Here is a 24,666-nt window from a genome sequence, read left to right on the forward strand (position 1 = left end):
CTTCAACTCTCCCCATTGTAATCCATCCTCTAGTTAGCTACTGAAATGATTTTCCTAAAACACACATCTAATCATATTATAGCCTTCCCCTTCCCTTCCTTTATTCAATAAATTCCAATGATTCTTTATTACTTTCAAGATCAAAGACAAAATGCTCCAATATGGCATTGAAGTCCTTCTCCTAGCTCTCTTCTATTGCCAGTTATCATCAAAGTATCTGGCACATAGATGCTTAATAAATGTTTGATTAATTAAAATGGAGTAAAAGAATAGAAACAGAGTAAAAAAGCAAACACAGTTTGCATTAATGAGCTTGTTTTAAAATCACAAATAGACCTACTTTTATGAAGTCACAAAATCAGTATCACAGAATTCAAGAGTTTCTTCCTGTAAAAGGAACCTCAGAAAGAATCCAATCCCATCTGTAGATTATCCCAAATTCCCTCAATAAAACCCCTGACAGTGACCATTGAGCTTTGGTTTGACATTCTCTTAGGACTACCTCTTTCACTTGTGGCAAGCTCTTGCTGTTAAGTTTTTGCTGCTCCTAGCTCTGCTGACCTTCTCCTTTCTTCCCCAGGACAGTTTTTTTCAAACACCTAAAAATGTTGGGAGCTGGGTAATGAGAGTGTAGAACTTTTGACTCAATGGATCTTCTACCAGGCCTATGTTCTAAGGAGGTTGTTGACAGGAAATAAGAGATCAATTTGTACTAAAAAGGAAAAAAGTTGAGTCCATCAAGTGTGAAATGATTGAAATAATTATAATATGTGAATGTAATGGAGTTTCATTATGCATATGAAATGATGATTATGAAGAATGAAAAGAAAATAAAGTGATTCAGAACAAAGGCCAGCCAAGAGAACAGCTCACATTAACTGTAACTCTGTGGCTAAAGAAAACAATAACTACAACAATTTCTTATTATAAATAAAGTAGAGAGAGTCAGAAAGGATAGAGAAAAAAGGATCTCAGAACTATTAAGTCAATATACATATCTTTGCAGTGGAGTTAATACTAGTCAATCTCTATTCAGTATAGTTATAGACATATGCACAATGATTAAAAATGTCTTTTTTTTGTTGGTTGGTTTCAAGTTTTATATTTATCATGCTGATTTTTTTCTAGTGCTTTTATTAATATATTTCAATTCTTGTATTTGTCAATATACATCAAAATGAGATTTGCTAAAACTACCTGAAGGAGGTCCCATGGCATAAGTACTCAGTCCTATTTCTGACAAAAGTTTTAGAATATAACAGAAGAATTTTCCTGGGGGGAGGTAGGGAGTAGTGAAGGAAAAAGAGGAAATAAAGAAACCAAGAGAATGGATGATTCACTCTAAGTACCAAATTGAAGAAAAGCTGGAAGATAAGACAGGTGATTCCTGAGACAAGAAGGAAACAGTTATTGCCAATAGGTCTGATAAAGACACCAGCCTCTCTCCAAGTTTGCTGGTTGATTATAAGTAGCATTAGAAACTAGAAAGTCTCTGGACTTCTGGTTTGCTATTAAGACTGTAAATATAGAGCTGAATGCTTTGGAAGGAGGAAGAGCAAGAGAGACAGGCAGGGTCTCTTTGTGGCAAAGTACCATTCTGGGGAGTTTGCTTATATGCTTTCCTTGTGTGTGCACTTTTATATCGTGTATGTCCTGAAAGAAATCTGAATTGGAGTGCTTGTTATCTTAGACCAGAATACACTACAAAGATGGACACTGTGTTACAGTTACAGGTATACACCTGTAACAAGTGTCCTTTACAGCAACTTCTAATCCCTTGCCTATTCTCTTGAACATATATGTGTATAGATCATCCTGTTTGTCATGGGTTAGGGGAGAAACCTCACAGAGGTACATCAAGAGTAAGTATGATTCTTGTCAGTAATACAATCCTAAGAGATCCATTGGAAAATTATTTTCTTTCTACTCCCCATCTTTTCAGTCAGTGTTTATTCTGAAGTACTATGTATTTTGCTGTACTTTGCTCCTGTAACTCAGCATCTCATTGGGGAATTTATTCTTTTTGGAGGCAAAGGCAAATTACAAAAAAGACAAAATTATATTAAAGACAGCTAAATACCTAATAAAAACCCTAAATTGACATCTAAAACCATTTAACTTGACATACCAAGGTGATGGAATGAGGTAGGAACCCTCTGAAAATATCCCAAATTCCCCTTCAAACAACAAGAAAACTTCCTCAAAATTGATCTAGAAGCAGGGAAGCAGCTTACCAGACTAACAGGGTGAGAGAGTAGCAGCACCAACCAGCCTCACAGCAAGGGGCCTGCAGAAAGTTTCTAAGCCTAGGACCATCTACCAGGCCCATCCTTCTGCAAAAATCAGCAACCCACTAGGCAAGTGAATGGTCTTAGCACAGAAAAGGCCTCATCCCAGCAATTCCACCATCAGCACAAGCCACCAGCAAGGCCTTAATCCCATTGCTGATCAATAATGGATCCTTGCTAGATATGAGACACACACACACACACACACACACACACACACAGACACAGAAAGAAATAGAAAGAGACACACAAAGAAAGAGAAAGAGACACACAAAGAAAGTGAAGAAGAGAGAGAGAGAGAGAGAGAGAGAGAGAGAGAGAGAGAGAGAGAGAGAGAGAGAGAGAGAGAGAAAGAAAGAGAGCACAAGCATATTTCCATAGCAACCTAGCAGTAGGGCTCCATTTCTCAGGCAAATCAATAAAATCCATCCTCCAAGGCCAGCTAGCAAAGAGGTCCTGCTTCTATAGCAACCCAGTAACATGGCCCAACCCCTGGCCAAATCAGCGACAAGATCCCTTTTCTAGCCACCAGAATGACTCTGTTACCATAGCAATCCAGTAGCAAAGTAAAATCCTTAGAGCAGGGCAACAACTAAATCCCAGGGGAGGCCAACAGGGAGGCTCAGCACCCCAATCCAAGCCAAGAAATCCATCCGCTAGAGAAAGCTTCAAGAAGCTAAGTCCTGAAGCTTAATGAAAGCATTCAGTAAGCCTAGAGCCCCATAACAAAAAAACTTCAGATAGTACAGGACCAGAATCCAACTCTCACATGAAATACAAAGTGACAAAGAAAAAAGTGAGCAGGAAAAAATGAGCAAACAACAACAACAACAACAAAAAGAATTTAACTAGAGAAAGTTACTGTGGTGATAGGGAATTTCAAGTAATAAACTTAGAAGTGGACAATAGTGACCAACTGGCTACATGTGAAGCCTCAAATTAAAAATGTAATTTGGTCTCAGGCCCCAAAAGAATTCTTGGAAGAACTTAAAAAAGATCTTAAAAAGCAAATTAGAAGAAAATTTGGGAAAGGAAATGGTAATAGTGAAAAAGAATCATGGGAATCAATAACATGGGAAACATACAAAATTTTCTTTTTAAAAGATTTTTTTATTTGCATAGGAGAAAATTTATATCTTAAATGATGTACTTGCTTATAGCAATAAAACAGAGAAAAATAAAATTGAGCATACTGCTTAAAATTAGAAAAAGAACAAATTAAAAATCCCTAATTAAATACCAAATTTGAAATCCTGAAAGTCAAAGGACAAATTAATATAGTTAAAATTAAAAGGTAGGAAAACCATTGAACTAATAAATAAAACTAAAAGTTGGTTTTTATGAAAAAACTCCAATAAATAAAAAAGCATTGCTAATTTGATTTTTAAAAAAGGGAGAAAACCAAATTACTAGCATCAAAAATGAAAGGAGTGAATTCACTACCAACGAAGAGAAAATTATGACAACTGTTAAAAGTCTTTTTGCACAATTATATGTCAATTAATTTGACATTTTAAATGAAATGGATGAAAATCTACAAAAATATAAATTACCCAGATTTATAAAAGAAATAAAATAATTAAATAATCCAATTTAAAATAAATTTAACAAGCCATCAATGAGCTTCCAAAGAAAAAATTTCCAGATTAGTCTTCTTATCTATACACACATACATATCATAGGTGCTTAACAAATATTTGCTGGTTGAATGAATTTAGAAAGTTGGATTTAATTCTATAGGCAATAGAGAGCCATTGAAGTAATTTATGATGCTCAACACTATAAATTAGGAAGACTAATCTGGCAGTAGAATATAGGATGGATTTGGAACCAATTGTACTATTAAAACCTAAATAATGACAGTAATTGTAATACAATGTATTGTTATAGTTTTTCCTAAATTGACGTACTCTAGCAAAACAATTAAGTAGACGTTTATCAAAATCGTCTGTGACTCTGCCTCCATATTGTACTTCTCCAATCATGTAGCGAACTGTAGTCCATGATACTCCCTATTTAAAAAAAAAATTAGTTAAAAACATTATCAATAAAATGAACAATTATAGCATCTTGGGACTTTGATTTCAAAAAGAGAGTTGAGTAAGGGGGGGCCAGTAATAGGATATTTGCATTTCTTGAAAATACTAAAAATAATCACATGAAAAATTAAACACAGTTCACTTTTATATTGTTAAATAGTTTACAATTTGTTTATCCAAGAAAATCCATAACTAGGAAGCACCAGTGTATATGTATCCTACAGATTATCTCAAGTAGGTCTTATGGTCAGATAGATTTTGTAGTTTTTTACCTCCTTTTCCTGATATTTTTTCAGGATAATCCAACAATCCATCCCCCAACTTGGTATGAACTATCAAGATCAGAGTTTTCTTATCAACTAAAAAGAACTGAAAAGATACTACTCACTTTCTTGATATCACATTCATCAAGGTGGTTCTGTATAAACTGAACACTTGCTGAAAAATCAGCTGAATTAAACTCATAAGGAATATTCCACCCTAAGGGACCAAACTTGCGTCGTTCCTTAAAAAAATAACCACAGAAAAACAAATGTTTAGTGGAACTTCTTTTTTTTTTTTTTTAATCTGATGTTTGTTTCTTTTTAATGGAATGAAATTTAATAAACAAGAACAGTAAGAACTACCAGAGAAGCCTAAAGAAATTGACAGTCTTAATAAATCACAGTGCATACATCAGCCAATAGAAATGTTTTTTGGTCATTCTATACCCAAACAATAATGAAGAATAGATCTTGAAACCATTTGTCTTGGAGCAAAACCAGTATCTCTGAATTTAAAAGAATCTAACTCCATTGTTGATTCATAAGAATACATTTTATTGTTGGTACATTGGGTTTTGATATATTCAAATTTAAAATGTTTGTTGGGGCCCATATTTTTTATTTTTAAAAAAACACTGCTTTTGTGACTCAAGGTCATTTAAATTCCTTTCTAGTTTCACAAGGTAATTTTATAATAGAAGAGAGAGATGGGGAGAGACACACAGAAACAGAGAGAGAATATATTGATACAAATATAATAAATCTATCAAAACTTTTATGTTATCACATGAACACCACTATATTTCCCTCAATGCCTGTCCTTTCTGTTTACTAAATAAGGCTGAAATGTTGCCATTAGGATAACTCAACAGGGAGGGCAGAGAAGATTCATGAAAGTTGAACTACTGTCATAGGACAAGGATCCTTCCATTGTTCTGATTCTCTGACATCTGAATGGTGTGTTAAGTGTTGGTACAGGTATTTCTGGGTCTCATACATATATGACAGTCATACAGATGAGCCATAATGCTACCATTCATCACCTTTTCCTGTGCTAGTGTATATCTGTGCCTATAATTGACCCCCAAGTAATTATTTCTATAAATGATTATTAGCAATAGCCACTTATTAACATTGTAGCCCCAGAACTCGAGGTGGGAGACTGTATAATGCTTTTCCAACATACTAAACATGTAGAATTTGACTACTCCTGGGTGCCCCTTTGGCCTTTCCCTTCTTGTCTCTTCTCTTTGTTACTCTAATATTCCCCCTCTCTTCCACCATCTCCTACCTTCAAGCACAAAATATGGTGAAGGCCAATTGTAGAAGAACCATGCTAGCTTTTCCCTCCACTGCTACCCAAAGTCCTGATTAAATCCTTGTTTTAGTAGCATCTCTGAATTTAGCATTTCATCTCTCAACTCTTCCCCATGCCTGAAATGCAACCAATTCCTTAAATCTACCTCTTGAGATCCCTAATTTTTTCTGAGGCACAGCTCCTCCCAAGTGCCAGGCAATTGTATTAGCAGTGGGTATCTAAAGAAACAAAATGAAAACAATTCCCATCCTTCAGCAGCTTGATTTTATTGCTCATAGACTTTTTGATCCTATCAAGCCATATCTTTTTGTAACCATTGTAAGCAGTTGTGTAACATTTAGAAAACATTTTATGAGTCTGATTTGTTTACTTAATAAATAAATGCACTTTGGTCCAACATGCACATAGGAAGGCCTATTGTCCTATTATATGTAGAAAAGATAAGCTTAAAAAGGTCATGATATGAGACACTTAGTTCACTATAAGAGGTGGTTAGCTTTGACGAGTGTCATGTATAAATGATAATTTGAAGCTTTTAAAAACACATTACTCTCTTTTATAGAAATCAAATGATTAAATGTTATAGTTCAAAAAGTGTTCACAGTGGAACCATTTTAAACTATAAAGTATTTATTTTTGAGGTGTGGTGGCCTGAAACTGTGATTTCATTGTATGGGAACTCCTTGGGTGTTAGGTTCTTACTAAGTGCTAATGAGATAATGAGATATTAGGTTCTTACTAAGTGCTAAGTCGGTACTTGACAATTTTCTAGTTCCGGCCTTTCCTGGGAGTTTGACTTGTGAATTCCTGGGGAAGAGCTTGCATGCTTAGGAGGAGCAAGTTCATTGGTTGAAGTGGTTCTTCCCAGAAGCCCTTGCATTATCCCACGCCCATTCTCTGGGAGGATAAAGAGGGCAGCTCTGGAGGAAAAAAGTAAGTCTCTGCTCTAGACCAGGCTTGACGTGGCTCTCTGCAGGAAGGGAAATCACTTCTCTGGTCAAGAGTTAATGGCAACTGTCTGGAGACAACGGTTCTCTACAGGAAGAAGAATCTGTCTGAGAGATTTGAGTGGACACAGTAGAACTCCTCCCAGAGAGCAATCGGCAGCTTCTGGAGACAACAGCACGTTACAATTGGCATCCACAACGTGGGGCAAGGATTTTTGCTTATCCTGACAAGGACTTATTCTGAGCCCTTCAGAGGAGCTAGACTGGACCATTGCAATTTGGTGCCTGAACAGAGACAGACACAATCCTGATTCCAGTAGAAAAGCCTCTGATCCAGATCTCACTCTCTCTGACCCAGAATCATGAATAACAAGGAAACTTTGTTAAAGATTAAGTGAGCGTGCTAATAGATAAATAAGGAACATAACTTGTTAAGGGCTAACCCAGCAATCTCTTATTAGTGAAATGGGGCAAATGCCTTCTGTTCAAGGAAAATGTTTGGAGAGCATTATCAAGGTTATGAAAAGCCAAGGATTGATTATAATTTTGGAGGAGATTACTGAACTTTTAAAAACTGTGAAGGTCATATGTCCCTGTTTTTCTCTGGAAAAAGAATTGGATCTAGATGAATGGGAATTAGTAGGAAAGCAATTAGGTGAACACTACAATTGCCCTTATGACATTTTGCCCTTTGGTTCCAGACTAAACTCAATTTCCAAAGATACAATTCATACCTACAATTTAATCCAAATGGCTTTAAAAATGCTATTCTAAAGGAAGAGAAGGAGGAGCAAAATGGGGAAGTGTCAACTAAACTAGGTGAAAAGGATGAATCAGATAACAATGAAGTTAAGTACAATTCTGAGCAACAGGAGCATCTCCTATCTCCTCCCTCAATTAACCCTTCAGGGGTGGAGCAAGAAGGAGGAGGGGAAGAGGCAGAAACACAAACAGAATTGCCTGTGAAGCAGCCTATGCTGTGACAAGATTAGAAAAATCATTGGTTAAAGCTAAGAGAGAAGGACAGGATATAAGTGATTTTATACATGCATATCCTGTGATTGAAGATATTGACTCTGTAGGTCAAAAAAGGAGAAGATATGCACCTTTAGATTTGGATAAAATTAAGGATTTGAAAAAAGGTTGTACCCTTTATAGGGCTACATCAGCTTATGTTAAAATGTTACTAGATGGTTTGTCTTATGAAGTCCTAACCCCTAATAATTGGAAATCCATAGAAAGGACATGCCAAAACCTGGAGAAAATGTGTTATGGCTTGCGGAGTTTCATGGATTATGTAAAATCCAAGTCAGATGCAATTTGGAAATAGGAGTTAACACACAATTCACTTTTGAGCACTTGGCTAGTGAAGGTCAGTATGGAGAGAATTCAGAACAGATTAATTATACCATGACAATATATGAACAAATTGCTAATGCTGCAATAAAAGCTTGGGGTGTCCTCCCTGGACAGAAAGATCGTGGAGAGGCTTTCACTAAAATAGAGCAAGGTCCCAATGAACCTTTTGCAGATTTTGTGGGACATTTGCAAACTGCTGTCAAAAGAACTATTGGAGAAAATGCAGCTACAGAAATAATGACCAGACATCTGGCTAAGGAAAATGCCAATGAGATTTTCAAAAGAATTATATGGGGATTAGACAAAAATGCTCCTTTAGCTACAGTGGGAACAAATGCTTTTTATACCCGGACAATGATGAATGTGGAAAGACAAGGTCTTTCCTGGCAAGGGACTTCTAGAGAAACTCGGCAATGTTTTTAATGTGGAAAAACTGGACCTCTAAGAGCTCAGTGTAGATATGGAGATACAGTGAGAAGACAGGGTGAAAGAAGACCTAAAACCCCATGTCCAAAATGCAACAGAGGACTCCATTGGGCATCAGAGTGTAGACTAATTCAGGGAAACGGGATGAGGGGCCCAGGTCCAGGGCCCCACGCAAAAAAGACTTGGGGAATGATGGCAGCTGATGTTACACCCAAAGAGCCTTTAGAAGTTCAGGAGACTGATTCTATCAACCAGCAGAAAAGCAATCACATGGCAGAAAGGGATTACCTGATAAGTCAGCCAAAAGGCAATCAGATTACAAAAATGGATTACACTTGGGGAAAATACAGGCCTTTTAAACCAACAGGGCTGTGTCCAGTGCAAACAACTCCAATGTAATTGTCAGATGATGAGAAAAGATTTAAAAAGCAGTAAATAGAAGGTAATTAGATAGGGTAACTGCCTGGGAGAGAGGGTTTGCTTGCATTTCTTCAGATGGAGAAGGAATCAGATGGGTGCCAACAAGTTGTATTCTCCTTGTCCATAGGAGACAGAAAAAGAGAAAGACCTCAAAACAAAGAAGAAAATCTAAGAAACATCTGACACTGAAAGAGCATGGTTAATAAGAAGATGGCTAATAAGACTGTTAAAGAACTTTAAAACCAGCAGGAATCATTGGATTTCCTAACACAAGGTGAGACTAATAGACAATGGACATTTATAAATTCTCAATTTATGATTATTTGATCATGTTATTTGTTACATACTTCTAGCATGTATTATGTTACTATGTGTTTATGTAACCTATGTAATTATGTGTAATACCTCCCATATTGATGGATTTATGTTTCAAGGTCACGACCACCCTATGTTCTAAATCAAAAGAAAGGGGGAGATGTTAGGTTCTTACTAAGTGCTAATGAGATAATGAGATGTTAGGTTCTTACTAAGTGCTAAGTCGGTACTTGACAATTTTCTAGTTCCGGCCTTTCCTGGGAGTTTGACTTGTGAATTCCTGGGGAAGAGCTTGCATGCTTAGGAGGAGCAAGTTCATTGGTTGAAGTGGTTCTTCCCAGAAGCCCTTGCATTATCCCACACCCATTCTCTGGGAGGATAAAGAGGGCAGCTCTGGAGGAAAAAAGTAAGTCTCTGCTCTAGACCAGGCTTGACGTGGCTCTCTGCAGGAAGGGAAGTCACTTCTCTGGTCAAGAGTTAATGGCAACTGTCTGGAGACAACGGTTCTCTACAGGAAGAAGAATCTGTCTGAGAGATTTGAGTGGACACAGCAGAACTCGTCCCAGAGAGCGATCAGCAGCTTCTGGAGACAACAGCACGTTACAATTGGGCCTATACAAACTGGCTGAAATTTGTTTGTCACAAAGTCTTGGAGAGTATAGAGAACCCAGACATTAAGCAACATATTCATGGTCTCAAGGGCAGGACCTGAATATGGCTCTAAGGACAACCTTCACTAAAGGAAGTTTTTTGTAGGGAAGAATGAAGTCACTATCTGCTATGAAATTTTGGACAGGAGAACAATATTGGAAAAAGTTAAATGAATTGAAATGAATATACAGGCTTCTTTCTTTTCCCATGCAGCCCCATACCACACTACTGGGCACACAAGTCTTTCCTGACAGATACTTGCTTGATGCAAAGTAAATGAAAAGTAAGCGTCTCCTCTCAATCTTCTGCCACTGACAGAGACCACCGTTTTCATCCCAGTGGTTCAGATCCAACTTTGAGCAAGATGGAAGAGTCTGGTTTGATTCTAAGCTGGCATGGCTTTCCTTATCACACACACACGCACACACACACACACATACACGCACACACACGCACACACATATGCATGCACACACACATGCACACACACAAAGCTTTATTATTTAACTTCAAATCTGCCATTAGGATATTTCCAGAAATCTAGTGTCTAAGATAGGAACTAGGATAAGCTGGACCTCCAAAGAGCACCGATAACAGACCTTTCCCACATTGCCAGCCTCCAAGCAGAGCCAGGCTAATGCCATCACAGAAATGCCTTCTTGCTGGTTGTAGTCCTTTACTCCCTTTTTCCTCAGTCACAGACCCCGAAAAGGAAAGGAATCCTAACTATCCTATCAAAAACGCAGGGGTGTCTGCTGCCTCCTTTTGGGGAGGGAGTGGGAAGAGGAGAAAACCGGACATTACCTGTGCAGCGAACTGTTCATTTGGACGTGAAACTGAGTGAACAGGAGTTTTTCCTTTCCCAGGAGCTGCTTAACTTGACTTGATGAAAACATTACCATTTCTAAGCACTGAGCAACTGAAGCTCAGTTATCTTTTAAAATGTGATCTTTGGCAATTGCTCAAAATGCTCACATTAGTTTCATGTTTGTATTCCTTACTACCAATTTTCATTTTGAAACTTTTTATTCCAAGTTGTTTTTTATTTTCACTTGCAACAAAGAGTTGTTTTAGATCATAATGAGGAAAGAATGTTTAATTCTAGGATTTCTTTTCCAAATGACTTCATTATTATTCTTACTATTTACTTATGGGTTTCTACTGCCTTTTGTTTAGTCTTTACGCAGGACAGGCAATCGATCAATGCTTGTTCCATGGAGTAGAATAGAATTCTAGAAAGTGCCTCTATTGTTCTCTTTAAGGGTTAAGACTACACAATAAAACCAAGTAGAGGAATCAGAACTTATCAACGGAATTTAGCTAAACCCCTCCTCCTCCTCCCCCTTCTGTGAAATATCACATAGGGAAATCTATTTGGATTTCAAAATCAGGACCTTGTTCCGTTTACTTCGATAACTTGTGCCATCCTACTTCCCTAGGACTTAGGGCGCCCAGAACTGTATTCGGCAATATGGAGATACAGAACAAGTGTATTAGAAAAGGCCTCCGCTCCAAGGAGCTCACACGGAAATCTAGAACAATGCCTGACAGCGTCAAACTTAATGTGGTGGAGAATCCAAGCAGTGAGAGAGTTCCAGAATAGGAGAGATCGCTACGAGCCACTTAACCAAGGGACTTTGGGGACAAAGGACTGTCAACTAGATAGATGTTGGGTGATCTACGGAGCCAGAGAGGCTTTAGGATTCCAGCCAGGCTTCAGAGAAGCCCTGGGAGAGAGGCCAGCAGAGGGCAGCCTTTGGTTTGGTCCAAAAGAGGAGTGAGCTAGAGTGCAGAAATACCGTCCTATGGGGAAGTGCAGCTGAACTAGAAAATGAAAGGAGAAACATAGTCCTAGATTCCAGAAGAGTCGAGGGGCAAGGCTGAGAGGAGAACCAGACCACAAAGCGAATGCCAAGAAGAAGGTGGAGCTGAACAGGCTGGGTGAGCACACTGATTGGAAGTCACAGAGAAGGCGGAGCTAAACCGGCTGGGTGAGCACACTGATTGGAAGTCACAGAGAAGGCGGGGCTAAACAGGCTGGGTGAGCACACTGATTGGAGGCCAATGAGCAAGGGCAGGTAGGGTCAGAACAGAAGTTTTGAATGATGTGAATTACCCCTGGCTGCACTGAGTAGACTCCAGGGGAGACTGAGCCAGAAGTAGGCGCTGAAATGGAAAGGGCCTGGGGAATAATGACATGGGCACATGCATGGGCTTTTCAGGGGCTAATGCTGGACTTCTATTGATTTCTGTTGGCAAGCCACAAATGCTAAGTTTAGCTAAGTGATGTGGAACTGGCAAGAGCTTTGAATGCTGGTATGATAGAGTGTTGGTATGCATTGGGATTCACTGTAGCTTTTTAAGGAGTAAAGTGATAATAAGAGCTGTTTGGTTTTTTTAGGAAAAAAACAATATAGTACCCACTGAATTTATTAAATGCCTGTTATGTGCCTAAGCATATGCTAAGCTCGTTACAAATCTCTCATTTGATCTCTATAACAACCCTGAGAGTTAGGGAAATGCTATTATTATCCCCATTTTATAGAAGAGGAAACTGAGGTAACAGAAATTAAGTGACTTGCCCAGGATCACACAATTAGTAAGAATATGAGGCTGAATTGTGAATCAGAGAGAATTATTTTTTTTTACCATGATGTAAAAGTTACTGTAAGAGACAAACTTTATGGACTTTTTCTCAGAATCTCACTTATAAATGCATAAAATAAACTTTCAAAGATGAGATTGTAAAGGAAACCATAAAGACTACACCAAAGCAGTTCATGACACAAGAAAGAACGAGAATTTCTAACTTATGAGAAAAATGTAGTTGAAGTTATATTTCACAAAGGTATAAATCAGTTAAATATGGATTTATTTACTAAATCCCAGAAGAGTAGCACTAGTTGATAAGTAAACAGGCTTCAGGGATTTAAGAGAGAAAGGAGAAGGGGCCTTATTTAATTATCTAAATTCTTTATGTATTTCCTCCAGAATTCCCAGAACAATTGCTCACAGTATTATTGCATATTTATTATAGGGAAAAAGCTACATATTCCTTCAATAAGTAAGATGGAACAATTGAATTACCACTGCTTGGGATGGTAGCCCAAAATATAGTCTTTGCAGATTTGAAATCCATTAACAAGCTTAAATAATACATAATTTAGTATGGTAAGGTCTGCAAGGTCTTAAAAGAGGAAAATTAAATTTCAAAGGCCATAATAAAATTTTGAAAATGCAAAGAAATATTAGCTCTAAATACCATTCTCTTGAAGAATGGCCAGTAGATCTGAATAGCTATATATTTATCCATATATATGTATGCATGCATACATATATATATATATATTATATAAAATATACACAATGATTGTAGAGCTCTTATTTAGATGTGTATAGGCCCCATAGTAGAGCCCAACAAAGTGACTTGTCCTAGGAGAGAAATGACTGAAAAGAACATATGTCTAATAGTTTCCAGAATGGGCAACTGAATCCTCTGTAACCTCTGTGTAAGATAGGATTTATTGGTCACCTTCCTGAGCAAGGAATTGAGATGACTCTTGGGACAGTCACGTTACTCTGCCTTTTACTTGGATTTCAGTTTAGAAAAAAGGGGAGGATGCAAGAATATGTTAGAAAAGTTTCTTCTAAGAAAAAGAAGCACATATTTCCAGGTTTGGAGTGGTCAGCAGTGTAGTACTGGAGATAAAGGTGATATTGGGAATCAACTAAATCAGAAGAAGCTCCTTCCCACCCCCTAATGTAGTAATATATAAAAGACCAAAATAGTTGGCTATTATCTAGTAATTATACTTAAAATTGATTTTAAAATTAAACTTGAATACTTCATATATTCCATTAAATGGGTTTTAAAAGGCAAAATAGAGTTTTGAAGCTCCTCAAACCTGGGGCATGTAGACTCCCTTTCTGCTTTACCATTATGCTGGTCTCATCTCTGAGAAACAGTTCATTAAGGACATGAAAAAGGATTTAACTGATAGAACTGACAAAAGAGCCAAAGAGCAACTGGTCAAACAGGTTAATTACTTGGTTACTAAAGAAGTGAAGAATCTAGGGAATCTCAGTAAAATCTAAATAAGATATATATGGCAGGAAGAGATACAAATGACAATCAAGATCAAATTTACTTATCCTTGTTTAAAGGAGATACCCTATAGTCACTCAGTTTGCTATATAGTGAATACAGAAACTGGTTCTGAATACCTGTACAGTGGAATGCAAAAAAGCCACAGTATACAGCATTGGCTTCCACATGGGCAAATTGCTGACATCAAGGAGGTCTTGATTAATTCCAGCAAATGTTCTTTTCAAACCTGCACGTACCCCTTGGGGTGGTTCATTAGTGAACTTTATAGAAGTCTGTCATAAAAAGCAAATATATTAGTTTTACTATGAAAAATTCATATAAGAAAACAAAAAGCTGTAATTAAAAAGAAGTCAAACAACATATTTATGGTACATATAATTTTAGCTGAAATTCAGCCAAGTACCCATTAATTAAATTGAATACAGCCAATAAACTATAAATTAGTATCTAGTGATGTAATTCACTTGTGGAAATGTTAACTACATAATCTTGATTACAGCATATGATTTTTACAGTGCAAATTCTGTTAGTGTACTGAACAATTCTGATTTTCTCCAAATTACTCCATACTTATTTGTAGAGCTAAAGCAATTTAACAACTGATACTTCCATAATACTATGAAATTTCCAAAGGCTTTCCTCTGGTCAGTTCCTTTGGGGACAGGTAATGTATAATTATAACCATTTTACAGATGAGGAAATTGAGAAGAAATTTTCTCATATTTCCATGGTTATCAGAGACTCCAGATGTCTTGTGACTAACCTGTAGCAATGTGATTGGAAATTTATCATGTGCTTCAGTAGTTATCCAGACTCGGAAAGTCTCATTATTAGCTTCAACAGTAAGTAGTGTTTCTAATAATTCTTCCATGAACTCTAGACCAAGGTGACAATTCTGAAGTAATACCCAGCCACCCTGTATAAAAAAAAACAAAAAAAAACAATTTGTTACTCAATTTTGGCAAACATTTGGGACAAAAACTTTTGCATTGTTATAGACCAAATGTATAAATTCTTTTGCTGTATAGGTTTAAAAACTCATTTGATGTTGTTATTCCATTTGTTACATTAGTGAACTAATAATGTTTAAAACCAAACAGCTTTGAAATCATTTTCTCCATTATCTAGTCCAGTAGAGAGAGCATAAGAAAAAGTAGTACAGTGTGAGCACCATCTAGTGATGAAAATAGGCACTTTGCAGGCTAGAATGGCCATGCCCTAAACTTATATAAAACAAGCATTGAAATATATAAGAAATACAGAAGAGGAGAGGTCAGCAAACTTTTTAACAGAAACTGACCCAATTGATTCATATTCTTTTGCTTTTGTACTCTGCTGGAAAGTAGTGATTAAATACAAAACTGAAGACAAGATCCGCCATTATAGTGCTGAACCGGTTCTCTCTTCCCCAATCCATCCTTCATACATCTTAAGAACAAACCATACAGTCTAATAGTACAATTAGCATTTTTCCTATTAACCTGTGTCTTTGTTTTAGTCATCTTCACATTCTCTCCAAAAAGTCTTCTATAGGGCCTTTTGTATATAACAAATAAGTGTGAAACAAATGAATGAATACTGTGAAATAGAAATAAGAGACTGGAAAATCAGGTGAAAAAAAATGGTGCATTACAGAACTTTAAACTTTTATGATCTTTCCGAGCATAATTACCAGACAGGGAGAACTTCAAGTGTCCTTAGTCTTACCTCTGAATTTTCTTCCTATGCACCCTAGAAAACCTCTTTATTCTGGCCCTGCTAACTAAGGTCAGACTTATGAACGATTGTTCATATGTGGGCTACGTGGCATTAGCCTAGACACTTTTGTACTATAACTTATGTGAGATTTCTCATGAATATTTATGGGAAAATTCTAATCAAAGGAAGCTTTTTCAATTTTCTTTATATTTTCATTGAGAGATATGTGGATTGGCTTTATTTTTTTATTCTTTACTTTTTTTTTTTGAAAAGTAGAATCAGAGTTCAATTCTTTTTTTTTAATTATGAGTTACTTTACAAAGTTTTCCTCTTTAGCAAATAAAGATTAGAACTATTTTATTTATGAATTATTATGTGCAACTTTTATTAAGCACTAACTTATTATTGGCATTGTGCTAGCAGAGACTAACACTGCAATCAAAATGTCATTTTTGCTCCAAAATAACATTCTTTTTAATTCAAACAACATTAAGATGCATATTTAACTAGGCTAAGACTATATATTCTCAACAAATTAAGCCTGAGAATTAACTTGATAAAGCTCAATTTCATGAATATTGTCTAGGGATTGCATGAACTATGCATGACATTCAATATTTTAATGCTAAGAAATTTCTTACCATTTTCCCCATTGTGGGAAATGATAAAGAGGACCATAGGTCCGTATATTTGAGACTGGAAGGGACCATAGAGGTCCTGTAATCCAAATCCTTTCTATTATGGCTGAAGAAACTAAGGCCCAGAGGCATGAAATGACAGAGCAAAGATTTGAACTCAGGTACTCTGATTTCAAATCTATTGCTCCTTCTTCTGTATCACAACAGTGATGCTTGTAGGCACAGTTAAAATGAACCTCCTGGACATAAATATCAAGGTCACAAATTCTTCATTTATTGGAAATGTCAGCAATCAAGGTTCATAATTCAACTGGAGATTTGCTCTATAAAGTGAATATTGTAGTTCACCAAGAATAGATTGTATACATATAACTATTTCCAAATGGTATTTATTAAAATTAATTAAGCAAAAACTATTGAGGCTTTGGATTTTCTGGGAATTAATGACTAGGTAGAAGAGGTTGATGACCTAAAATAGTGTTTTAGGCCATTAAACCTTCTCTAGACATTAATTTCAAAGTATTCTTTGAATAGCACCAAAGCTATTATTGGCATCATAAGATGGAAAGTTTAAAAATAAGCCAGTGGATTTATTTTATTTTATTTTTTTATGGTGCAGTTTCTTCAATTGCTGTGATAAGTCCAGGGCATTTCTAGAAAATTAATGTTCTGTGCATTTATTAAGTTTTATGTGAGTCATAGTTCAAAATTCTATTCAGTTTGCAGATATTAATAAAAATTAATATCAATACTTGAACTTAGCTTCAAGTGCTTCTTATTTGCCTGAAACTATCCTTAATGAAAAATGCATGCCTGAAGTTATCTAAAAATTGAAGTATAATTATTCTCATCTGTCACTCATTAAGTACTATATGTCATTACTATATCATGAAATTCCAAAACTGCTAAATTTTTGTGTCTGGGAATAGAGAAAGACAATATCTATATGATAGCTTGAAAAGTTTTGATGACAAATAAGCTGAACAGCTTTCTGTAGTCAGAGAAAGCAGCACTTCAATTATCAAACCAGTTATTTCCCCATGGATATCAAAAAGAAATTGAAGTTTTACATTTTTTGTAAGAAATGTATACAAAAATAATTGAAAATTTAGTTAATACATAAATAAGAATGAAAAATGAATTATTTATCACAGATATATATTTCACCTCTTTGCACACATTTACCTGTTTTTTCAAATGTTTGTGTAGGAAAACTATTTAAGGGCAAATATTTCTAACCACTATATTTCTAACATTTCTAATATTTCTAACAACTATTAAATGAGCAGAACAGCCAAATGAATGGGCAATGGGAGAGAGAACAGATGACAGAAGAATTCCATTTAGACTCTTCCTTCCTACATACCTGTTGCATTGACATCTGTACCAGTTTGCGAGCATGAACTTCTTGTCCTTGACCCATAGAGATTGTTCTGCATTCTGTAATACATACAAAATGTCACTATTACATATCCTTATCTTGTGTAACAATGACAAAATTAGATTTGATGTTCTGTCCATGTGTCAGCTGGGGAAGCTAGGTGATAGAGAAAGTAGAGTGGCAGGCCTGGAGTCAGAAAGACCTGAGATGGCCTCAGACATGTAGTAGCTGTCTACCTCAGCTCCTCCTCTGCAAATTGAGCTGGAGAAGGAAATGGCAAATCCCTCCAGTATTTTTTTTAACTAAGAAAACTCTAAATGAGATCACATATAATCCACACAATGACTGAAGAACCACAATGTTTCAGAGTATATAGTAAGTGCTTAACAAAGAGTTGTTGGATTTGATTTGAGGCATTGCTGGAGCCTTTCAGTGGGTCAGCATTCGTTTTTCTGTCTCAAGAGAAGCTGAACACTCACACATAACTCCCTAATATAGCTTGGTAGGTATGAACACAAGGGACAACCCCACTGGAGTTCTCTAGGGGGGAGGAATCACAGTGCCAGGCCACTGGATCCATCACCTAGATGTGCTCTGCTAAGAAATGTACACAAGAGCATCTGTGCCCACAATGAGTTTTCCCTCAAGTTTTACTTCAGTATCTTGCTGTAGGGTGGAGAATGTGTTAAATCAAGCTAATTCAGGCCCTATCAAGTGAAAAAGGCTTTGAAGAGGCACACAGAGATCGACAACACATCCATGAGGGCCAGCTCACCCTATTACCAAGAGGCTGATCACTAGGAAATAAGTTTTTGTTTTGTTTTGTTTTCAGTCAAACCACTCATAAAGATTGATTTAAGGTAGAGAAAGGGGTTTAATCTGCATTGATGGGAGTGTTCATACTGACACAACCAAAGGTGCTTAAAGAATGATATGTATATTATCTAACACTTTGTAGTAGCAAGAAAAAAAAAAAGATCCATGCATATTTCTGAGGTTATGGGCTGGACTTGTTTACTTTCAAGTTATATTCATTTTTCATCTCCCTTCATATAACTGGCTATTTTTACCCAATGCTGAATAGTGCAATGCATTACCACCTAAATGAGGAGACAGTATGGAACAATAGCCCTGGATTTAGAAAATCTGACTTAAAATACTGTTTCTGACACTAAACTAAATATTGGGCATTCAGTCTCCCTGAACCTGTTTCCTTATCAATAAAATGAAAGGGTTAGATTCCATGGTCTCTATGAGATCCTTTCTTGTTCTTGGTGTTTGATCTATTCTTATTTTATGTAGAAGGTTATCAGGGAGCTTAAAAATTGGGCTCTTTACAATAGTCCAGTGGGTCCAGAGGGGACTCTTTTGGTAGTCATTTAATTATTTTTTAAAAATTTGGTAATGACAAATTGTTTATGTCACTTACATTTGGAGTTTCCTATGTAGAAAATCCTTTGCTAATAATTTAAACTACAAATGTAAGTTTGAAACTAAAGAAGGCAATACAAAGTACAAACATTCTATACTCAGAATTAGCTTTAAGCAAAATTATAAAATGGGGAATTTTGTTTTCAGTACTTCTCTAAATCTTAACTTTCCTCATTTCCTAAGTACCCACACAGTACTCCCATGTTGCCTTTTAGAAGTTCAAAGACCCTGAATTCAAAGCTCTATCAGTAGTAGATACAAAAGTCCAAGTTCAGGACCTTTCCTTTTCCAACTTCTCCATTCCTCATTAAAACTGCTGTCCCCATTCCATCAGTTCTATAGATGATAGAAATCTAATGAATAAAGTTAAATAAATCATTACGAGCTTGAATTTTCTTCATCTCAAAAGCCCTTGACTGCATTTTCTACTTTCTCCTTCCTTTTCCTCAGTCTCTAATAATGAAGTGGCTCTTCTCCTTGCCAAGACAAACACTTCTACATGTGTGCATGATTTCATCACCACCTATCTTTTCCAATGACTGCTCCCCAATCATCTGCCTTCTCTAATAGCAAACTTTTACTAGTTTCTTCCTTATTGCCTTCAAACTTAAGTCTCCCTATCCTGCAGGGCTAGCCATACCAAACTCTCAAAATATAATCTTATATCTCTTCTTTCTTTCTCATGCAAATTCAGAACAAATTATTTCATATTTCACAGATAACTAGAAAAATCTCCACAATATAATGCAAAGGGAAGTGAGCAGAATTAGAACAATTTATACAATGACAATATTATGGAGAAAAACAACTTGGAAAGACTTTAGTGCTCTGATTAATACAATCATAAACCAGAAATTGAGAACATTTTAGATGAATCATGCCACCCACCTACTGCTAGAGAAGGGGCTAAAATGAAAAATGAAATAAATATGCATATATATATATATTCATATATTCATTATGTTACATGTAAAAATAAATGCAATGTATATAATTCTTTCAAAAGAATTTCATTTCAGAAGAATGTACACATATACACACATATAGCCAAGAACTTGTATTGTTTTATTATGTGTTTTGAGGATTTTATTAAATGTTTTATTTGGGGGGATTGTGGGAGGGAAAGATAATAAATTCTTATAAAAATGAACTTTTATAAAAAAGAAAACTTTTTTACTCTCATTTCATTTTACTCCTCAATCTACTGCAATATGGCTTCCAACCTCATCACTCAACCAAAATTCCAAAGTTACCAGTGATTTTTGAATTTTCAAATATGATTTTTTTTCTTCTCAATTCTCATTATTTTCAATTTAGGTGCTGCATTTAACTCTGTAGACTACCCTCTCCTTCTACTTATATTATTTCTCTGGAATACTGAGACAGGCTTCTGGTTCTCCAACTTCTAAACTGTTTCTCAGGCCCATTTGTTGATTCACAATCTATACTTTGTCCCTTAACTTTGAGTGCTCTCCAGTGCTCTGTCTTCAGCCCTGTTTTCTTCTCTCCTTTTATTCTCCTACAGTATGTCCTGTTTGCAAGCCAGATTGCAACTCCTCCATCTTAAATTTGCTATTTCCTGCACTGTGCCAGATGTCCCAGATTCTGGAGATACTAGAAACTCCAAGCCATGAAGTTGTAAATTTCCTGCTTTGCGAGGATTAAAGGGTATAGTACAATGACAGAAAGAATACCATGCTGCAGGATAGGGAGGTGAGACTCAGACCAAATTCAGAAAAAGTTATTTAAAATTTCATAGGAAACTGGGAAGATATTTTAGTTTTAATGCAATTCACTTTGCATTAGATTGGAACACCTGGAGAATTGGAACAATTTGCACAGTGACAGTGTTATGGAGAAAAACATCTTTGTTTTTCAAACAGCAGAAATAGTGCAGAGCAGAAGAGACAATGAATGCCCAGTATTGACGAGTTCTGAGGGAAATGTGAAAAGGGATAAAAATGAACCATCAATTTATACACAAAGCTTTTCTTGATCCCCTCAACCTGATCAGTTTCTGTTAGGATTACTAAGTGAGAACTGAGGTTTTCTGGACAATTACAAGGTGAGAACTCAGGTTGACTTGATAGAGGGGGCAAGCTCATTGGCTGGGGTGGTTCTTCCCAGAAGCCCTTGCATTATCCCACGCCCATTCTCTGGGAGAATAAAAGAGAGGACTCTCAGAGAAAGAAGAAGACTCTGAATTGCATCAGGCTTGACAGGGCTCTCTGCAGGAAGGGAAGTCACTTCTTTGGACAAGAGTTAACAGCAACTGCCTGGAGACAACGGTTCATTACAGGAAGAAGAATCTGTCGGAGAGATTTGAGTAGAAGACACAGCAGATCTCTTCCCAGAGAGCGATCCAGCAGCTTCTAGAGACGACAGCTCGTTACAATTGGCGCCCAACGTGGGGCAAGGACTTTTGCTTATCCTGACAAGAGGAGCTAGACCAGACCTTCGCAATTTGGCGCCCGAACAGGGACAGACACGGTCCTGATTCCAGTGGAAAAGCTTCCGATCTAGATCTCAGTCTCTCTGACCCAGAACCGTGAGTAACGAGGAAACTTTGTTAAAGATTAAGTGAGCGTGCTAATAGATAAATAAGGAACTTAACTTGTTAAGGGCTAAACCAGGAATCTCTTATAGTGAAATGGGGCAAACACCTTCTGTTCAAGGAAAATGTTTAGAGAGCATCATCAAGATTATGAAAAGCCAAGGATTGATTATAATTTTAGAGGAGATTACTGAACTTTTAAGAACTGTGAAGGTTATATGTCCTTCTTTTTCTCTGGAAGAAGAATTGGATCCAGATGAATGGGAATTAGTAGGAAAGCAATTAGGTGAACACTATAATTCCAGGCCAAACTCAATTTCCAAAGATACAATTCATACCTACAATTTAATCCAAATGGCTTTAAAAAATGTTATTCTAAAGGAAGAGATGAAGGAGCAAAATGGGGAGGTGTCAACTAAACTAGGTGAAAAGGATGAATCAGATAACAATGAAGTTAAGTACAATTCTGAGCAACAGCAACAGGAGCACCTCCCATCTCCTCCCTCAATTAACCCTTCAGAGGTGGAGGAAGAAGGAGGAGGGGAAGAGACAGAAACTCAAACAGAATTGTCTGTGAAGCAGTCTAAGCCTATGACAAGATTAGAAAAAGCATTGGTTAAAGCTAAGAAAGAAGGACAGGATATAAGTGATTTTATACATGCATATCCTGTGATTGAAAATACTGACTCTGTAGGTAAAAAAAGGAGAAGATATGCACCTTTAGATTTGAATAAAATTAAAGATTTGAAAAAAGGTTGTACCCTTTATGGGGCTACATCAGCTTATGTTAAAATGTTACTAGATGGTTTGTCTTATGAAGTCCTAACCCCAAATGATTGGAAATCCATAGCAAGGATATGCCTGGAACCTGGAGAAAATTTATTATGGCTTTCGGAATTTCATGAATTATGTAAAATTCAAGTCAGATGCAATTTGGAAATAGGAGTTAACACACAATTCACTTTTGAGCACTTGGCTGGTGAAGGTCGGTATGGAGAGAATTCAGAACAGACTGATTATACCATGACAATATATGAACAAATTGCTAAGGCTGCAATAAAAGCTTGGGGTGTCCTTCCTGGACAGAAAGATCGTGGAGAGGCTTTCACTAAAATACAGCAAGGTCCCAATGAACCTTTTGCAGATTTTGTGGGACGTTTGCAAACTGCTGTCAAAAGAACTATTGGAGAAAATTCAGCTACAGAAATAATGACCAGACATCTGGCTAAGGAAAATGCCAACGAGATTTGCAAAAGAATTATATGGGGATTAGACAAAGATGCTCCTTTAGAGGAGATCATAAGACGCTGTGCTACAGTGGGAACAAATGCTTTTTACACCCGGACAATGATGAATGTGGAAAGACAGGGTCCCTCCTGGCAAGGGCCTTCTAGAGAAACTCGGCGATGTTTTCAATGTGGAAAAATTGGGCATCTAAGAGCTCAGTGTAGGTATGGAGATACAGTGAGAAGACAGGGTGAAAGAAGACCTAAAACCCCATGTCCAAAATGCAACAGAGGACTCCATTGGGCATCAGAGTGTAGAATAATTCAGGGAAATGGGATGAGGGGCCCAGGTCCAGGGCCCCAGGCAAAAAAGACTTGGGGCATGGTGGCAGCTGATGTTACACCCAAAGAACCTTTAGAAGGTCAGGACTCTGATTTAATCAACCAGCAGAAAAGCAATCACATGGCAGAAAGGGATTACCTGATAAGTGAGTCAACAGGCAATCAGATTGCAAAAATGGATTACACTTGGGGAGAATACAGGCCTTTTAAACCAACAGGGCTGTGTCCAGTGCAAACAACTCCAATGTAATTGTCAGATGATGAGAAGAGATTTAGAAAGTGGTAAATAGAAGGAAATTAGATAGGTTAACTGCCTGGGAGAGAGGGTTTGTTTGTATTTCTTCAGCAGGAGAAGGAATCAGATGGGTGCCAACGAGTCATATTCGCCTTGTCCATCAGAGAGAGACAGAAAAAGAGAAAGACCTCAAAATAAAGGAGAAGATCTAAGAAACATCTGACACTGAAAGAGCATGGATAATAAGAAGACTGTTAAAGAACTTAAAAACCAGCAGGAATCATTGGACTTCCTCACACAAGATGAGACTAATGGACAATGGACTTATGGACATTTATAAATTTTCAATTTATGATTATGTTATATACTTCTAGCATGTGTTATGTTACTATGTTACTATGTGCTTATGTAATTTATGTAATTATCTGTAATACTTCCCATATTGATGGATTTATGTTTCAAGGTCATTTATGTAATTATCTGTAATACTTCCCATACTGATGGATTTATGTTTCAAGGTCATGACTGTCCTATGTTCTAAATCAAAAGAAAGGGGGAGATGTTAGGATTACTAAGTGAGAACTGAGGTTTTCTGGACAATTACAAGGTGAGAACTCAGGTTGACTTGATAGAGGGGGCAAGCTCATTGGCTGGGGTGGTTCTTCCCAGAAGCCCTTGCATTATCCCACGCCCATTCTCTGGGAGAATAAAAGAGAGGACTCTCAGAGAAAGAAGAAGACTCTGAATTGCATCAGGCTTGACGGGGCTCTCTGCAGGAAGGGAAGTCACTTCTTTGGACAAGAGTTAACAGCAACTGCCTGGAGACAACGGTTCATTACAGGAAGAAGAATCTGTCGGAGAGATTTGAGTAGAAGACACAGCAGATCTCTTCCCAGAGAGCGATCCAGCAGCTTCTAGAGACGACAGCTCATTACAAGTTTCCTCTCAATAATTATTTTGTAAGGGTTTTATATTCTATAGAGATACAGTAATTCTCTTCATTTCCTCACTGTGCAGGAAAATACAA

General features: G+C 36.9%; 1 protein-coding gene across 1 annotated transcript in view; it reads right to left on the minus strand.

Annotated features, from left to right (window-relative positions):
• Nucleotides 1-24,666, minus strand: part of DNAH8 (dynein axonemal heavy chain 8) — a 408,086-nt gene that overhangs the window by 43,419 nt on the left and 340,001 nt on the right. Inside the window, exons 83-87 of the mRNA XM_074311023.1 lie at nucleotides 17,837-17,910; nucleotides 14,898-15,050; nucleotides 14,251-14,406; nucleotides 4,716-4,832; nucleotides 4,199-4,300 (exon numbers count right to left, since the gene is read on the minus strand). Coding sequence (XP_074167124.1) covers nucleotides 4,199-4,300; nucleotides 4,716-4,832; nucleotides 14,251-14,406; nucleotides 14,898-15,050; nucleotides 17,837-17,910 — 602 coding nt within the window. The remainder of the gene's footprint in view (nucleotides 1-4,198; nucleotides 4,301-4,715; nucleotides 4,833-14,250; nucleotides 14,407-14,897; nucleotides 15,051-17,836; nucleotides 17,911-24,666) is intronic.

This window comes from Sminthopsis crassicaudata, chromosome 4 (assembly GCF_048593235.1).
Source record: "Sminthopsis crassicaudata isolate SCR6 chromosome 4, ASM4859323v1, whole genome shotgun sequence".
Classification (NCBI taxonomy): Eukaryota; Metazoa; Chordata; class Mammalia; order Dasyuromorphia; family Dasyuridae; genus Sminthopsis; species Sminthopsis crassicaudata.